Genomic DNA, 18844 nt, shown 5'->3' with positions numbered 1-18844 from the left:
ACCTGTCAAAAGAAAGGTGAGACTCTCTTCTTTCAGCAGAAAAAAAAGTTTGTTTCTAGCTTTCTCCATTCGTTGGCAATCAGCATTAGAAAACTGCTAAGTTTTATGGAAAAGGCCGATTTTCAGCAGAAATCCAGAGAAAATGAGCTTTTTGTAAAAGCATGCATTTCAAGCATCATTTCAAGTTTTACACTACTTTTTGCTTTTGTGGCAGCTCAAATACCTCAATAATGTGTTCCTCCTACAAAAGAACATTACAAATAATGTTTTTGTAGCAAAATAATTTATTTGCACACAACAAAACTATTGAACTATGAACAAAAGTGCAGCTGTGGAGAAGATGGTTTTTGGCTTCCATCCAGTTTGTCACCACATCGATTCATCCCACCACGTCCAGATGCACGACCTATAAATTATAGAAACATAAAAAGTTGCAAATATATCTTGCTGCAGAGTGAGGTACAATAATTTTATTTACCTTTCTTTCCACCACCAAAGCGAGGAGTCGTCATCTTTTGGCTTCTGGTTGGACAATCTGTAATTTATAGAAGTATGTACAATTACCACGCTTTTATTTTTCTATTTTTTTATTGTTGCTTTCCACTTACATTTCGACATCTCTCACACACACACATACATGCTCGCACACTGCTATTTACACCATTCATTCCACGTTGCTCAGCATCCAATTTGAAATGAAATGGAATATGAATTTAACACTAGTGGTTTTAGCAAAGCTGCGCGGACCAAATGTGTCCTGTTTTTTTTTTGTTTTGTTTTTTTAAAACCTATGGCGACATGCAAGTCAGCACATTTACGGCGCATATTTTCATCCACATCTACGAGACGCATCAACCGTACATAAATGATTAGTGTTACTGGCAACTTCATAGTATAGCGGGGAATGTAGCGGTACATAAAAGTGACTGAGGAGGCATAAGAAGTGATGAAGTTTTGAATGGGAACTTGCAAGCTAGTCAGCAGTTACCTCCTCGTTCCAGCGGCTCTGGCGAGGACTCTCAGCTGCTTTCCGTTATGTCCGAAGGCACATATTCGTCCGACATCGCGATCCAAATCGCTCTCCAATTCATCGTTTTCGCCGTCGTCTTTACGAGACGATTCCAACGAATCGCTGACGTGTGCCCGGCGTCGGCCATGCGAAGCAATGCAGCCTCTTTGCCGTCATCGCTGGAAGTCGCCGGGGAGACGATTTGTGGGCGATGTGGGGCATCGGGAGGCACAAAATGCTCTGCCAAGCGATGATCGCTGACGTGGAGCAAGTTCATCTTCATCAGATGAACTCGAATCTCGGTGTGAGCTATGCGGGCTGCGTGTAGCACGCCATGTTTGTGCAGGCCGACGTTCGTTTGACGGGTGCCGCTTTCGATTAGTGACCGAAGCGTCATTTTCTCTTCCACACAAACACCATCTCCTTGGTTGTTTTGTTTCGGGGACGCTTTTATACCGAAAAAAATCATTTTTAGTTAGTTATTTCCTTTTCTCCATCGTTGCTAGTTGCTAATGTTCCAATCCACTATCCACATACGCCCCTCCTTCACTGTACGCCCTTTCTACTCCTTCTGCGGCGTGATCCTGGTTGATTTTTGCACCACTGCCACCCGATGGCCATTTCTTTGCTATTTAACATTGCCGTCAAGCCTAATCCTGTGGTGAGAAGTTGCATCAGACTCTCTTGCACCCTCCCCCATGAAAACACGTGATTGATGTATTAATACGTCATGGGGAGGGAGCAGCTATGCGCTAATTGACGTATTTATACGTCAAAGGGTGTAAATGAGTTAAATAAACATTGATTCTGAACTGCTTCAGATGACGTAGGTGGCACAGTTGCATCTTTTTTTGTAGTATGGATGGTTTTTACGATTGCAACGGGATATTGGTGGCATTAAGTGGTGGGTTAAATCAAGCGAATCCCCAATGAAGGCTCAGGTATCAAATGCACAGCCACCAAGGCCGGAGCTACTGGTGGCCACCCCCACACCTAGGGAATTTAAATGTATACAGTATATATATAACCATCCATCCATACATTTGCCGATCCGCTTTATCCTTACAAGGGTCGCGGGGCGTGCCGGAGCCTATCCCAGCTGTCTTCGGGCAGTAGGCGGGGGACACCCTGAAATGATTGCCAGCCCAATCACAGGGCACACACAGACGAACAACCATCCGCACTCACACTCACACCGAGAGACAATTGAGAGTGTTCAATCAGCCTGCCACACATGTTTTTGGAACGTGGGAGGAAACCGGAGCACCCGGAGAAAACCCACGCAGGCCCGGGGAGAACATGCAAACTCCACACAGGGAGGCCGGAGCTGGAATCGAACCCGGTACCTCTGCACTGTGAAGCCGACGTGCTAACCACCTACTGTATATACCGGGCCGCCTCTATATATGCTGTGTGTGTATATATATATATATATATATACAGTAAGGGGCGGCCCGGTAAACATTATCTTAGTTATTGGCTAATTAATGTTATCTGTTTTAAACAGTATGAAACAGAAAGTGGGCGGCCCGGTAGTCCAGTGGTTAGCACGTCGGCTTCACAGTGCAGCGGTACCGGGTTCAATTCCAGCTCCGGCCTCCCTGTGTGGAGTTTGCATGTTCTCCCCGGGCCTGCGTGGGTTTTCTCCGGGTGCTCCGGTTTCCTCCCACATTCCAAAAACATGCATGGCAGGCTGATTGAACACTCTGAATTGTCCTTAGGTGTGAGTGCGGGCGTGCATGGTTGTTTGTCTGTGTGTGCCCTGCGATTGGCTGGCAACTGATTCAGGGTGTCCCCCGCCTACTGCCCGAAGACTGCTGGGATAGGCTCCAGCACCCCCCGCGACCCTAATGAGGATCAAGCGGTTCGGAAAATGGATGGATATATACAGTATATATAGAGAGAGAGGCGGCCCGGTAGTCCAGTGGTTAACACGTCGACTTCACAGTGGGTCTCGAACCATTTTTTAAATCTCCCATCTAGAAACAGATGAGAGACACTGTTTCAAAAACCTCCGGGGCTATTAAATTCTAACCTAGAGGATGTCAACCTCCCTTCAAGGCACGTGAATAAATGTCACACGTGCAGCACTCAAGTTCTCCAAGTCCTTACATATTTCAACAAACTCCTGTTCTTGTGTCACAAAGTCTGACTTTTCGACATTTTTGTGAAAGAGGGGGAAGTACTGAAAATGTATTATTTTTAAATTGCTTGATGTGAAATGACAGCTTTGCTTGACAGGCCTGAATCCTAACCAGTTCCATCTGTCAGTACGGCAAGATCTCGTCGTCATTCAGGATCTCACACAGCAGGGTGTTATTTTCCACAGCTATTGTTCATCTGTATATTGCTATATTTTTATTTCTTCTTTTATATTTTATATGAAGGTATTTTAGAACTCGGTGGCACTTGAGCTTGTTTTATTGACAGTTTATTGGAAATTGTCATTTTGTGTTGAAAAAGGTTTGGGGTGAAAGGATTCAAGGATATCTGAAAAAAAAAATACCAAGGCCCTTCATTTGACCCCTTGATGAGCTACTCAGAAAGAAGACGTTGCCATGGCTACTCAACACATATTCATTCCTGGTCATATATGTAGAATCGATTTTATTATTATTTTTTTTGTAATTTGTCAAAAATAGGATTTCAATTCAATTCAAATAGTTTCCCCACTCAAAAAAAAAATCCCTTCTGACAAAAATGATACCATCCTTCTTTTCATCGTATGCTTACTGTGTTCACTGCAGAATGTCAGAGAGTTTCTCCTGATAATACTCATAATTGTCTTTGCAGTCTTCCCACAGGTTAATAGGTTGATCTTCATTCTCCACAAATGTATCCCAGGTATAGGAGAAGTCCAGAGGCTTCATCATCCTGAGCTTACATCCAGCTCTGTGCAGAGCCTTCAGCCCAGCTTGGATCTCTGCCTCCTCAAACTCAAACAGCCGAGCAGCAAAGATACTCAATTTGATGTTTTTCTTGGTGTTTAACACATCTATTATCTTGGCTGCACACGCAGAGCAGGGACTAGATGACATATACCTGAAAGAAAGGGGGATACCATTTTATTTCAGTCATTGTCAGCGAAAAAGATGATACATTTAGTTCACCTTAAATCCAATTTATGACACGCAACAAGTTGCAATTCTGTTGTCTGAGCTTCTTTTGGAAGCTCTGTAAGCACTTTTTTGTTTTGTTTTTGGTGCAGTTGCTGGAGTAGAACTTGGAAAAAGAAATGTCATGCAGCCCTGACATAAAAGGTGAGTACCACTACATTACAAACAATATATTCGATTGTTTTCTGATGTTTCATATTTTGAATGGACTCTGAATTGGAATTTGTTTTTCTTCATCAGATTGTGCCCAGACTTCCCTCTCCCTAGCTACTTCTTCCAGCTCTCCCCGGGGGATCCCGAGGCGTTCCCAGGCCAGCTGGGTGACATAGTCACTCCAGCGTGTCCTGGGTCTTCCCCGGGGTCTCCTCCCGGTGGGACATGCCCGGAACACCTCACCAGGGAGTCGTTCAGGAGGCATCCGAATCAGATGCCCAAGCCACCTCATCTGGCTCCTCTCGATGTGGAGGAGAAGCGGCTCGACTCTGAGCCCCTCCCGGATGACCGAGCTTCTCACCTTATCTCTAAGGGAGAGCCCGGACACCCTGCGGAGAAAACTCATTTCGGCCGCTTGTATCCGGGATCTCGTTCTTTCGGTCACGACCCATAGCTCGTGACCATAGATGAGGGTTGGAACGTAGATCGACCGGTAAATTGAGAGCTTCGCCCTTTGGCTCAGCTCCTTCTTCACCACGACAGACCGATACAACGTCCGCATCACAGCAGACGCTGCACCGATCCGCCTGTCGATCTCTCGCTCCCTCCTGCCCTCACTCGTGAACAAGACCCCAAGATACTTAAACTCCTCCACTTGGGGCAAGATCTCTCCCCCGACCCGGAGGGGGCACTCCACCCTTTTCCGACTGAGGACCATGGTTTCAGATTTGGAGGTGCTGATTTTCATCCCAACCGCTTCACACTCAGCTGCGAAACGCTCCAGTGAGAGTTGGAGAGCCCCGTTTGAAGGAGCCAACAGCACCACATCATCTGCAAAAAGCAGGGATGCAATACTGAGGCCACCAAAACGGACGCCCTCAACGCTTCGGCTGCGCCTAGAAATTCTGTCCATAAAGATTATGAACAGAATCGGCGACAAAGGGCAGCCTTGGCGGAGTCCTACCCTCACTGGAAACGATTCCGACTTACTGCCGGCAATGCGAACCAAACTCTGACATCGGTGGTATAGTGACCGAATAGCCCGTATCAGGGGGTTCGGTACCCCATACCCACGAAGCACCCCCCACAGAACTCCCCGAGGGACACGGTCAAACGCCTTCTCCAAGTCCACAAAACACATGTAGACTGGTTGGGCGAATTCCCACATACCCTCGAGGACCCTGCTAAGGGTGTAGAGCTGGTCCACTGTTCCACGGCCGGGACGAAAACCACACTGCTCCTCCTCAATCTGAGGCTCGACTTCCTGACGGACCCTCCTCTCCAGCACCCCTGAATAGACCTTACCAGGGAGGCTGAGGAGTGTGATCCCTCTGTAGTTGGAACACACCCTCCGGTCCCCCCTTTTAAAAAGAGGGACTACCACCCCGGTCTGCCAATCCAGAGGCACTCTCCCCGTTGACCACGCGATGTTGCAGAGGCGTGTCAACCAGGACAGCCCCACAACATCCAGAGCCTTGAGGAACTCCGGGCGGATCTCATCCACCCCTGGGGCCCTGCCACCGAGGAGCTTTTTAACCACATCGGTGACTTCAACCACAGAGATAGGAGAGCCCACCTCAGGGTCCTCAGACTCTGCTTCCTCCAAGGAAGACGTGTTGGTGGAGTTGAGGAGGTCTTCGAAGTACTCTGCCCACCGGTTCACAACGTCCCGAGTCGAAGTCAGCAGCGCCCCATCCCCACTGTACACAGTGTTAGTGGTGCACTGCTTAGACCCCTCCTGAGACGTCGGATGGTGGACCAGAATTTCCTCGAAGCCGTCCGGAAGTCGGCTTCCATGGCCTCACCGAACTCTTCCCACGCTCGGGTTTTTGCCTCGGCGACCACCGAAGCTGCGTTCCGCTTGGCCAGTCGATACCCGTCAGCTGCCTCTGGGGTCCCACAGGCCATAAAGGCTCGATAGGACTCCTTCTTCAGCTTGACGGCATCCCTTACTGCTGGTGTCCACCAGCGAGTACGAGGGTTGCCGCCACGACAGGCACCAACCACCTTACGGCCACAACTCAGATTGGCCGCCTCAACAATAGAGGCACGGAACATGGTCCACTCGGACTCAATGTCCCCCGTCTCCCCCGGAACATGGGAAAAGCTCTGTCGGAGGTGGGAGTTGAAACTCCTTCTGACAGGGGATTCTGCCAGACGCTCCCAACAAACCCTCACAATACGTTTGGGTCTGCCAGGACGGACCGGCATCTTCCCCCACCATCGGAGCCTACTCACCACCAGGTGGTGATCAGTTGACAGCTCCGCCCCTCTCTTCACCCGAGTGTCCAAAACATGCGGCCGCAAATCCGATGATACAACCACAAGGTCGATCATCGAACTACGGCCTAGGGTGTCCTGGTGCCAAGTGCACATATGGACACCCTTATGTTTGAACAAGGTGTTCGTTATGGACAATCCGTGGCGAGCACAGAAGTCCAATAACAAAACACCACTCGAGTTCTGATCGGGGGGGCCGTTCCTCCCAATCACGCCCCTCCAGGTCTCACTGTCATTGCCCACGTGAGCATTGAAGTCCCCCAGCAGAACAAGGGAGTCCCCAGCAGGAGTACTCTCCAGCACACCCTCCAAGGACTCCAAAAAGGGTGGGTATGCTGAGCTGCCGTTTGGTGCATATGCACAAACAACAGTCAGGACCCGTCCCCCCACCCGAAGGCGGAGGGAAGCAACCCTCTCGTCTACCGGTGTGAACCCCAATGTACAGGCACTGAGCCGGGGGGCAATGAGTATGCCCACACCTGCTCTGCGCCTCTCACCATGAGCAACTCCAGAGTGGAAGAGAGTCCAACCCCTCTCGAGAGAACTAGTACCAGAACCCAGGCTGTGTGTGGAGGCAAGTCCGACTATATCCAGTCGGAACTTCTCTACCTCACACACCAGCTCGGGCTCCTTCCCTGCCAGAGAGGTGACATTCCATGTCCCAAGAGCTAGCTTCTGCAGCCGAGGATCGGACCGCCAGGGTCCCCGCCTTTGGCTGCCGCCCAGCTCGCATTGCACCCGACCCCTTTGACCCCTCCCACGGGTGGTGAGACCATAAGAAGGCATTTGGACATTAATTAAAAAAAAAATGAAATTACTTTTTTTTTTTTTTTCATTTGGACATTAATTAAAAAAAAAAAAAAGTAATTTCATTTTTTTCTCCACATTTTGTCTGCAACGGGACTTCAACTTTCACATTCCGATTCACCACATCCCATTGATCTGTGTGAGGTGCCACCACGGCACATGGCCTTGAGATTTGAATAGCCGTCTCCTTCATTTAGTCATTGTTGCAAGACAGAAAGCCGTGGATGGACTGTGATTGTTCTTTATTTGGTTTCGGTTGGCTCACCTTGTGCGCACTATCTGAGAATGGAATGTCTAAAGTGTTGTCATGTTGTGTTCTTGTGTATCTCCAGCAGGTGGCAGAGGAGGGCCGCTCCTCCCGGTCGCACACCTGTTGCTCATGTCATCAAGCTAACACACCTGATTCAAATGATCAGCTCATCAGCAAGCTCTTCAGAAGCCTGATCACGGCCCTGATCATTTGAATCAAGTGTGTTTCAGCAGGAAGAGATGGAAAACGTGCAGGAAAGCGGCTGGAGTTTGAGACCCCTGATTTAAGGAGTTCTCTATCTTCATGTCTCTGTCGGGAACATTTGCCTTGCTCACAGCTCTGCTTCCAAGACACAAATTCTTCTTGATGTCCCAAGCTTTCAGATTCTCAGTTTTCTGATTCCGCCTTGTCGTCTTCGCTTACCTTTGCTAGTTGTTCTTGTTGGTCACGGGTTTGGTATTTTATGTGTTTTGGATTTTCTTGTCTATTTTCTGACAAGCTATTTCTGTTTATTTTGCTCTTTGTCTTTGCAAATGTCTTGGGTTCACTCATTATTCTGATGCTGTACCGGCGACTTTTGTTGTACTTTGTCAGTTTTGCGACCAGTTTTTTCGGTTATAAATATTTTTGTTCATTCTTTCCGAGTTCACCTTTCTGGAGTCCGATTCTATTCTGTCTGAAAATGTGACATTCATGGAGATAAAGTTAAAACAAATTCACCAGGTAATTGTGTATTTGAGTGAAGGGTCATAGTCAGAGAGGCACTGTGTGAAGAAGGCCTCTTCAGCATGAGGTCCGGTGTGTTCATCCTCCAGACAACCTCTCTGAATCCCATCAGCTGTGTTCCCTTTATCAACCAGGTAACACAAGAAGGTCTTATTGCGGCCTGAGGAGTATTCCACATTCTTGAACTGGAACTTGAATGCAAAAGGATCGATCCGATCACTGTGAAACAGAACAAGCAATTCTGAGGTTATATTCACATAACTCTTGACTACAACAAAATGCTATGATCATATTGGCCTGTGTTGTTTTTGTTACTAAAACACATTTTTGTCGCGAACCACTTTGGAGTTGCGTCTTCCCTCAGAGGGCCGTTATGACAGTGAAACCACAAAAGTGTTTCATCGTCTCATTGCATTATTACTTTCAAACAACAAATTTATGGATTACTAGTCAAGACGACGATAATAGTTTCTTCAATTATTATTCAAGCGAGTGTAAAGAGGGAAACAGAATTATTGCAAAAAAAAAAATTCTCAGCGTTATTTATTACACATGACAATTGTGTAATATGACATTACACAGATGATTTGCTTTTGTGGGCCACATAAAATGATGTGGTGGGCCAGTTCGGGCCCCCGGGCAATGAGTTTGCCACGAGTGTTTTAGTCAATGTACTTTTTTTTTTAACTTGCATGAGTACACTAGGAAAGATCATTTAAAGTGTTTTAAAATCATATAAGAACAGTCCAGAGTTGAAAATGCGAAATTGTCAGTCACAGCCCCAATTAAAAAGTTCTGAGGGAACTTTCACCTGGTTCTTTTATATTTAATGATTGCAATATTATACGAACAGTAACTGCCGCAAGACTTTTTAGTTGAACTGTTTAATGGCTGCCAGAAAGATTCAGACACTGTCATGGAAGCCTCTGTTACATGTGAAAGATGGTCTAATTTGTCCAAAATCGATCCTACAGTTCTTCCCTGCCATGGCGGCTCCCAAACATTGGAGGCAGCTCTGCCTTGCCCATGTGACAATGTGTCTTGACTGGCTTCAACTAAATATGCGTGCGAGGGTGCAAACAGAGGCAGAGCCAGAAAAACATCACAGCGACACAATGGACTAGCTCGGGGGTCGCAACCCGCTGCTCCAGAGCCGCACGCAGCTCTTTAGCGCCACCCTCGTGGCTCCCTGGAACTTTTTCAAAAATGGAAAAAGATGGGGGAGGAAAATATATTTTTTGGTTTTAATATGGTTTCTGTAAGAGGAAAAACGATCGATCGCGGGATGTTGGTTGATCAAAAAGTAGATCTTTGGTCAAAAAAGGTTGGGCACCCCTGCTCTACAGGATGCAGTACAGAGAAAAAAACAACATTTAATCATGAAGGCTCATTGTGTATTTGGAGCCTATATGGTCCTTCTTTCAACATTTTAGTTTGCCAACCCCTGGTACTAGCTCAAGTCAACTATCTAGTTATGTGACTAAGAGGCCAAATCGAACAGTGTGGAAGATGGCATGCCCTGCGATTGACTGTCGACCAGCCCGGTGGACCTCTCCTCTTGTCACCAAGTCAACTGTGATACACTCCAACTCATCCATGATCATACGGACGACAAGCGGTATGGATGTTTACGAGCCACGTGAATTAGATTGAATGATATCCTACCATGGGCTTATGTTAAAAAAGCAAAAAACAAACAACCACCCCCCCCACACACACACACAGTTACACCCTTTTCTGACTGCGCAGATTCTCACGTTCATTCAAATATGACAATAATGCAACTTTGTGCCAGGTATTCACTGGGTGGAAAAATTCAAAATTGTGGGCATCCCCTGTCAAAACCGGTCATCCGTGCATTCTCCCGTTGACACCCACATTTCCTGTTCCTCATTCCAACGGCTGTTGTAAGTCCAGCGTCCCAACAACACATAATTTTGCACTTTGAAGTTTTACAATACACCACAACACATTTTAAGACCTCTCCAGAAAGCCATCAAATGTATGTCGAGAGACTTGAGCTGAAAAAAATTGTTTTTAGCTGTTCAAAGAGATATTTTAGTCGTGATATATACTGAAAAAGAATATCGGCGCCAGCTGCCTTTTTTACATCTACCTCTGCACAGAGGAGATCCGCTTCAAACATGCCGTGCGACAGCCGGCATTAAATGATAAGCCTTTGGACTTTTTTTGAGGAGTGTTGGGTTCCTATTATTACAACCACAGTCATAGTAATGGCGCAATGGTATCATATACAGGTATGTAAATATAATACTTGTTTTTATTTGCTTCTTTGCTGGTTGTCAAAATAGGTCTACATGCTGAAGTGAGTCGCCCAGTTTGTGGCACAAGGAAAGTTGGGCACTGCTGATTTACAGTGACCTATTTTTTTTTTAATAGCTGGACCTTAATAAATAATCACACTGCATTACTATACACACTATTGTTGAAGGTGTGGGGGGGGGGGTTCCCAACAATTCAGCAATACATGTGTGTGTGGATGTGTGTGTACTGCATGAATAAAGAGAGTCAAAAAACTGCTTCAACTGTATGACCTAAAGCTGTGTAATTAGTGTTGACTAACTAGTCCAGAATTTGTTGCTGCAGCAATAACCCACAGTAGCCATCACACAGAGAGAAAGGATAAGGTTAAGACAACCACACCTGCTCTGTTGAGTGACCTATAAGTAAAGAGCTTCCATGTTCGCTTGAGGTTGAAACTTGCTGACATGTTGCAAGCAGCCTGGCGGCGCAGGCAAACTAATTTTACATCAGACTCGAGTTTCAAGGCATTTTCATTGGGTGTGGTTTTGTAGACAGAAAAAGAAAGTCTTTTGTGAGTCGTCATCCTGGATATCAGTTTTACAGAGAAGCAAGCTGACAAGGCAAGCTGTCACCTGATGATGCTGGTATTCCGATTATTTCATCCTTCCATCCATCTTGTATACTGTTATCCTTGTCAGGGTCAGTGGGTGAAATGCAGGTTACACCCTGCGTTGGTTGCCAGTCAATCACTGCAGGGTGCATGTCGAGACCATCATTCACTTTCACATTCACACTGTCAGTGAGTGGGAATTGAAGCCACTCCACCACAAGTGACGAATATTATTAATCATGTGACTACCTGTTGTAACTGTCATATGCTTGTGCACGAGTTTTTTGCCTCACTCAAATTATCCTCAAATGAGGGTAGTTCGAGCGTGGTTTTTTTTTTAACCCCCTCTCCCTCCCTTGTTTCTTTCTGACTTTCGGGTTGAGTGAACGCTGGCGCATTTTGGCTGCCGCTGCTCAACCCGTATTGTTTTGTGTTTTTTTGTTATTGTAAAGTGTCCTTGGGTGTCTTGAAAGGCGCTTATAAATAAAATCTATTATTATTATTATTATTATGATCATGATTATTATTACCATACATTGGGAGCTTCATGCCCCGCCCCCTCAGTAGCTTACTTTCAAAACAGCAGAGAAAGACCTTCACCTAAGATGTAATACTTTAAAGCTCCGTGTCAAACTCAAGGCCCGGGGGCCAGCTCTGGCCTGCCACATCATTTCATGTGGCCCATGAAAGAAAATCAAACATGTCAAGTTCCATGATGCTTGCTAAAATCTCGACTAAAATTGAAAATTTTCATATGCAATAAATAAGACATATTGTAAGCATTTTCTTGTTACCAAACCCCTCATTACAGTAACCTAAACAATAGTTGAATAAACCATTATTGTTAATTTTTTTATGTGGTTTCAGTAATAATGGCCGTGCCAGGAAAACGGTAACTATAATGTGGCCCGCGACAAAAATAAGTTGGACACCCCTGCTTTAAAGCCTAACCATCAGTCATTTAATGTTAGGATCACACTTGTTCATGCCATTCACATCCATCTCATTAAGACTTGCTACCTGTATATGCAATGAGTAAATTCAAATTTTAGTAATGCTGTAATCAGCTTTCGCTTGCACAAAAAAACGTTTCTCTCATTTCGACTTACCCTGCAATGATTTCAAATGGAGGTAGTTCCATCGGCTCAACCTCAGGATCTCCATTTTTACCATTAGCTGTTACATCATTGGTGGGCAGCGGCTCAGTTGATGGTACCCCTCGATTACGTTGAGCATTTTCTCCTTCGTTATTCTCTTCCCTTCCATCCCTGGTGTTTCCACCAGCTTCTTTTTCTTGTCTCTCCTTTCTCCGCAACATACGACTTTTGTCAGCCATGATTTCAGATTAATTAGGGCCTCAAGAATGAATGCAACAACAGATAAAAAAAACGAGCAGCAGCTACACAATTACTCAATGCAGACAGTGAGAAGAAAGCTGTGGAGAGGTGGACAAAGCAAGGGAGAAAAAAAGAAGTCTGCAGTGCAATGGCTGAACTCAAGACAGACCTATAGGGAGGAAAAGGAGGGGCACAGGGTGTTGGTCAAGGGTCGGATTTGGGAGGGGCAAACTGACGTGTTTGTTGAGAAGTGTATTACTTCGGTAAACATGCCATTTAGAATAAAAAAAAAAGAATTATACAACCTACTTTAGTGTAGATGTCTTGAAGGGGTAAAACCCCAAGTAGTATTGCACTGTATGACTTCCAATTCCAGTTAAGTCTCATTCAGTTGATTTCTCAGTCATTATTGAATTAAAAGGCGATTCTGCATCCTAAGTGTTGACTTTTGGCACACAAATCAATACCTTCAAATATGCAGATTCGAAACGATATGTGTAGTAGCTTTCGTCTAAAAATATCATTGCCCTTTAAAGGTCCCGAGGGTTCAAACACCGGTAGAGACACTCAAGCAGCTGCAGCTTACCGAGCAAGCACGTCTATTAAAAGACTTGAAGATGAGAGAACCAGCCCGCTGTCTGTAACGAGAGCATGTCATGTAAGGACCATAGGACATTTGTGGCTGTTTCAGCTTCCTTTTAAAGCACGTCTCTAAATGGCTGCATGTTGATTACATGGAGGGTTTTGGAGAGAAAATAATGTTAATTAAGACAGCATTATTAAAAGAGTAAGCAAATGGCCCCGAGACACAACTTCCTAAAACAGCATGTCAACACTTGTCAAATGACCCCTTAATTAATATTAGAAACTCCATCAGTGAGTTGGTTGCTTGCAGCTTTCTCAAACAACAATATCTCGTTATTTTTATTTTCTCTTGGAAACAACAAAACACAAGGTGTAACGTGATTTTGGTCGATTTGATCAAGACGCAGGCAGACAGAATCGAAGCCCTGCGGACATGTGTGGTGGATGTCATCGTATTTGATTCATAAATATGACAACAGCCTAAATCAATCCCTCTGAATCATTGTACAAATGAATTTATGAAACTTCCGTAATTATGATGACCATCTTTAATATACTTTATTTTTAAAAGCACCTCCTTGCACACGACACAACTATGGGTTGGTAGGTTGTTGTCACACATGGATGCACAATCAGGGGTGGGAGGCTGCCTCCAAATGCCCACTTCACGACAGGCAACTTTACATCAGCCACAAATGGAGATCTTCCTACATTCATCCATCCATTTTCCGACCCGCTTTATCCTCTCAAGGGTTGCTGGAGCCTATCCCAGCCGTCTTCGAGCAGTAGGCGGGGATACCCTGAATCGGTTGCCAGCCAATCACAGGGCACATAGAGAATAAAAACCATCCGCACTCACACCTAGGAACAATTTTAGAATGTTCAATCAGCATGCCATGCATGTTTTTGGAATGTGGGAGGAAACCGAAGTACCCGGAGAAAACCCACGCAGGCCTGGGGAGAACATGCAAACTCCACACAGGAAGGTCCGGAGACTTGCACACCCAAAGTACATTTAAAAGGAAGTGTAAGAAGATCGGCGGCACAGTACTCCAGTGGTTAGCACGTCGACCTCACAGTGTAGCGGTCGTGGGTTCGATCCCGGCTTCGGCCTCCCTGTGTAGAGTTTGTTTGTTTCCGTGACTGCATGGCAGGCTAATGGAACACTCTCAATTGTCCCAAGGTGTGAGTGTGAGCGTGGGTGATCTATGTGTGCCCTGCGACTGGCTGGCAACCAGTTCAGGGTGGACACCGCCGACTGCCCCAAGACAGCTGCGATAGGCTACAGCACGCCGACCTCCCCGACAATGCTAGTGCTGTCAAGCGATAAAAACAAAACAAAACTGTGAGATTAATTATTTATGATCTGTAATTAATTGATATAATTAATGTCTATTTTAATCTAATCTAAAAAGTGCAGCTAAAACCCCTAATTTCATTTTTAAATCATTACAGCATTGAGTCAGATCAAACGACAAAAAAAGTGGCATTATGAAGTCTTTCATTGTTTGTAAACAGACTTGAACAGATGCAGTCCTAGCCATTCACTTGCTGCTGTAGTTGAGACTAGTCCCATGTCCTACCTGCAACCTTTAGTTTCGACCACCAGGGTGAATATCACCGTCTTGTCTGTTTTTGTAAATCTCCATAATTACAAAATAAAAATGAAAATAGAACATCAAGTCCATAAAAAGTGCTTAGGTTAACATATCAAAAACAGTAAGAAAATGTTTATGAGCAATACAAGTACTTAAAACTGCACTTGCTTCGGATAATAAAAAATAAAATAGAGACCCTTAAATCACAGTGCTGTAAATTAGCACTTCAGAAATAACACTATTCATCATGAGAAAATAAAGTGCTGAAATAAATATCAACCACTTCTGGTAGGCTACTGAGGACACAGCAGTTATGCTGACTTCATGCCTCGTACGCGGGCATTCGTAATTGCTTTAGCTCGCTATATTGTGAACACTTTCGGTGCAAATGTTAGCTGTGGATGCACTCGCGACTGGGTGCTTTGCATTTATGTGGGAGGCTAAACTTGAGGTGCTTTGGTGGTCAAGAAACTCCTTCTTACAAATTAGGCACAACACTCTACTTTTATCAATAGTGCCGTCAGGGCGTTTTTGAAAAGTAAATTTTCCATTCATTGTGCCGAGATGCTCCTCCATTTTCACCTCTCCTCTCCTCAGAGCTGCTGACTTAGCCCACCCAAATCCAATGGGAGCCAATCAGCTTATGCTAAACAAGCCCAAAACATAATGACAGCCAATCAATGTCCGCTTCAGGCTGTGACTGACAGTTGTTTCCCCACCCTCAACTACTCGAACACAGGAAATCAACACATGAAAAGGGATATTATAAAAAGGCAACCCACTTACAAAGGTAGAGATTAAAATTTAGTTTCATGCGATTAAAAACCAACACGCTAAATATAACTGGAATTAATTATTCGTGATTAACGCGACAAATTGACACCTCTAGACAATATGGGCCGTAACATTTAATTCCCAAATAATGAATGATTCCGTATTTTACAGGACTGGTGGCAACCTTAAATATCAGTGTGAAGTTATACAACCTTGATACCATCCCCAAAGACATCGGTTTACAAATTATAGACCAATATCACTACTACCACAATTTTCAAAAATATTAGAAAAACTATTTTCTCGCAGACTTGATAGCTTTATACAAAAGCATGCGCTGTTAAGTGAGAATCAATATGGCTTCAGGGAAAAGCGGACCACCTCAATGGCAGTTATGGAGTTTGTGGAAGCAATAGCCACTAATATAGACAACAAAGAATTTACTGTTGGGGTTTTCCTAGATCTAAAAAAAGCTTTTGACACAATAGATCACAGTATATTATTGAAAAAACTAGAACGATATGGCATTAGAGGTGTAGCTTATAAATGGATAAAAAGTTATTTAGAAAACAGATATCAGTACGTGCAACTCAACAATAAAAAAACTAATCAACTAAAAATCACTCACGGAGTTCCTCAGGGGTCAGTGCTTGGTCCAAAACTATTCATCTTATATATAAATGATATCTGCAAGGTCTCAAAACAATTTAAATGTGTCCTATTTGCTGATGATACAACTTTCTACTGTTCTGGAATAAATCTGAAACAGCTCCTGACAACCGTAGAAAACGAATTAAACAAATTAAAAAACTGGTTCGACAGAAATAAATTGTCACTTAACCTGAAAAAATCGAAGTTAATTGTTTTTGGCACAAGACCAATCAAACACCAAGCTAAAATTATGGTAAACTCAATTGAGATAGAAAGAGCGTATGAAACCAAGTTTCTCGGATTAGTAATAGACTCAAAACTATGTTGGAAGCCACATATCGATAACGTAAAAAGAAAAATAGCCAAAACCGTAGGGATCCTCTACAAAACCAAGGAAGTGCTAAATAAGAGATCTTTGTACACATTGTACACTTCATTATTATTACCATATATGACCTACTGTGTGGAAATATGGGGAAATGCCTGCAAAACAAACACACTCCCTATTCTCAACCTACAAAAAAAAGCAATTCGAATTATTAATAGATCAAAATATACGGAACCCACAAATCCACTATTTATCAAATTAAATACGATGAAATTTTATGACCTGGTTGACTTTAAAATCGCCCAATTAATGTACAAAGCACACAATAACCTGCTCTGCCAAAACATTCAGAAGTTTTTCGAAATTCGAGAAAGCAGCTATGATTTAAGAGGTACCAACTTATTCAAAAAACTCAAAACAAGAACAAACATCAAGCAAAGAAGTGTATCTATCAAAGGTGTTAATCTGTGGAATAATCTCGAAACGGACCTGAAAATGAGTAAATCGCTTGCTGAGTTAAAAAACAAATTCAAAAAAATAGTACAAACAACCTACATCAATCAGAGTTAAAATGATAAATTCAAAACATTAAATATAATGATAAATCAGAACTAAGTTGATAAATAGAGAAAGGTATATAAATATCCATTATGAATTTAAGAGAAAATTGACACAAGAGTGTCAGGGTGTGGAAGTATATAATCCCGATACAAACCAAAAGTTGTAAAAATATCACGGTTAAGGGTAAAGTATGAGCCTTAATGGAGACTTCTTTCTTCTTACTTTTCTGATTGATATAAAAATGATTTATTAGATACAATCACATAACGGGGTAGGACTAGATAAGTTTTTTACTTCTTCCTACTCCCTTGAACATAATAACTGTGTTGAATGAAGATTGATTTCTTTCTTTTTACTTTTTTTAATCTACCTTATTTTCTGTCAAATTATTACTGTATATATGTTTTATGTTCAATAAACAAACAAACAAACAAACAACAAACAAATGTCCCTTTGAAAGACAAAGGAAAACATGGTCTCTCTTGCTCGAGTCCTAAGTAAAAGTAAGTGAACCTACACCATTTTCAGAGCGACACAAAGTATTCAAGAGGTGCCCCAAGCTGATGCATCAGTTATGGAAGGAAGATCCTGCACGTTAATATGGAGGAGAGGGAGATTTGGAGGAATACAAGGAGGCATGCTAAAGGCGTGTGGATTCCCAAAGAGGGAAACACAAGAGACTCTCAGTAGTTTATCATCATTTTGCTGCTCATGATTGAAGGGAAAGGATTTCTTTCGCATCTTGCCAACCGTCTGGCAGAGTATCGCAACAAAACAAAAATATATTGCAATATACTAAAATTTACAGTATATGGCAATGTATTAAAAACATCCATCACAATATAAAACAAAGTTGGTCATTTATTTGAAAATATATGTCATCATGGCGATGGGCACCCTCATGCTATATACACAGGTGCCCCACAAGGATGTGTGCTGAGCTCCCTCCTCTTCACACTGCTGACCCACGACTGCACTCCTTTGTCCAGCTCCAATCTTTTCGTTAAGTTTGCAGATGACACGACTGTGGTGGGTCTCATCAACAACGACGATGAGTCAATCTACGGGAGTGAGGTGAGCAGGCTGGCCTTGTGGTGTAAAGACAACAATCTCCACCTGAATGTGGAGAAGACAAAGGAGATTGTTGTGGACTTCAGAAAGACGCACCCCCAGCATGCGTCACTGACCATTAATGGTGCCACAGAGGAGAGAGTGAGCAACACCAAGTTCCTGGGAGTGCACATCTCTGAAGACCTGTCCTGGAGCCACGATACCTCATCACTGGCCAAAAAAGCCAACCAGCGCCTGTACTTCCTCCGCAAACTGAGGAGAGCAAGAGCCCCGCCCCCCATCATGCAGACATTTTATACAGGCACCATTGAGAGCATCCTGTCCAGCTGCATCACTGTGTGGTATGGTGCTTGCATTGTGTCCTGCCAAAAGACTTTGCAGCGCATCGTGAGAGCAGCTGAGAAGATCATTGGTGTCTCTCTCCCCCCACTCGTGGACATCGACTACTCCCGTCTGACCCGCCAAGCCATCCGGATAGCAGGTGACCCCACCCACCCATCCCACAGCCTCTTCAGCTTTCTGCCGTCGGGAAGGAGATTGCAAAGTCTCCGTGCCAGAACCAGCAGGCTCAAAGACAGTTTCTTCCACCGGGCAGTCAGGAGACTCAACTCCCTCCCTGCTCTGCAGACTATGACCCTCCCCTCATTATCCGACATCTGCATATTGCGTATTGCACAATGCACTACCTCACTTTACCACAACAGCCACAAGTGCCATTGTTTA

General features: G+C 44.1%; 2 protein-coding genes and 1 long non-coding RNA gene across 5 annotated transcripts in view; all 3 read right to left on the bottom strand.

Annotated features, from left to right (window-relative positions):
• Positions 1–264: 264 nt before the first annotated feature.
• Positions 265–1590, bottom strand: LOC147200886 (uncharacterized). 2 transcript variants are annotated; one of them, XR_015101627.1, is made up of 3 exons: positions 989–1585; positions 479–535; positions 265–406 (listed from the first exon to the last, which is right to left on the bottom strand). It is a non-coding gene; the product is annotated as an uncharacterized LOC147200886 (long non-coding RNA). The 2 variants fall into 2 exon arrangements; XR_015101626.1 differs by having other exon boundaries at positions 265–535; positions 989–1590.
• Positions 1591–3441: 1851 nt separating this feature from the next.
• Positions 3442–12966, bottom strand: apobec2a (apolipoprotein B mRNA editing enzyme, catalytic polypeptide-like 2a). The gene is made up of 3 exons (XM_086117871.1): positions 12326–12966; positions 8336–8560; positions 3442–4051 (listed from the first exon to the last, which is right to left on the bottom strand). Exons 1-3 carry the CDS (start codon positions 12550–12552, stop codon positions 3748–3750), a joined length of 756 nt encoding a protein of 251 aa, XP_085973997.1. The 5' UTR covers positions 12553–12966; the 3' UTR covers positions 3442–3747.
• fhit (fragile histidine triad diadenosine triphosphatase) overlaps positions 8459–18844 on the bottom strand; it is a 214057-nt gene continuing 203671 nt past the window's right edge. The window contains exon 9 of one of the 2 annotated variants that reach the window (XM_086117877.1): positions 8459–8560. The gene's annotated coding sequence lies outside the window, so the exon portion shown is untranslated. Of the gene's footprint in view, positions 8561–17133; positions 18167–18844 lie in introns of those variants that run through there. The other variant, XM_086117874.1, reaches the window with a different exon arrangement.

This window comes from Hippocampus guttulatus, chromosome 8 (assembly GCF_054856545.1).
Source record: "Hippocampus guttulatus isolate MCC_2025c chromosome 8, RoL_Hgut_1.0, whole genome shotgun sequence".
Taxonomy (NCBI): domain Eukaryota; kingdom Metazoa; phylum Chordata; class Actinopteri; order Syngnathiformes; family Syngnathidae; genus Hippocampus; species Hippocampus guttulatus.
This window is presented reverse-complemented; position numbering and strand designations above follow the sequence as displayed.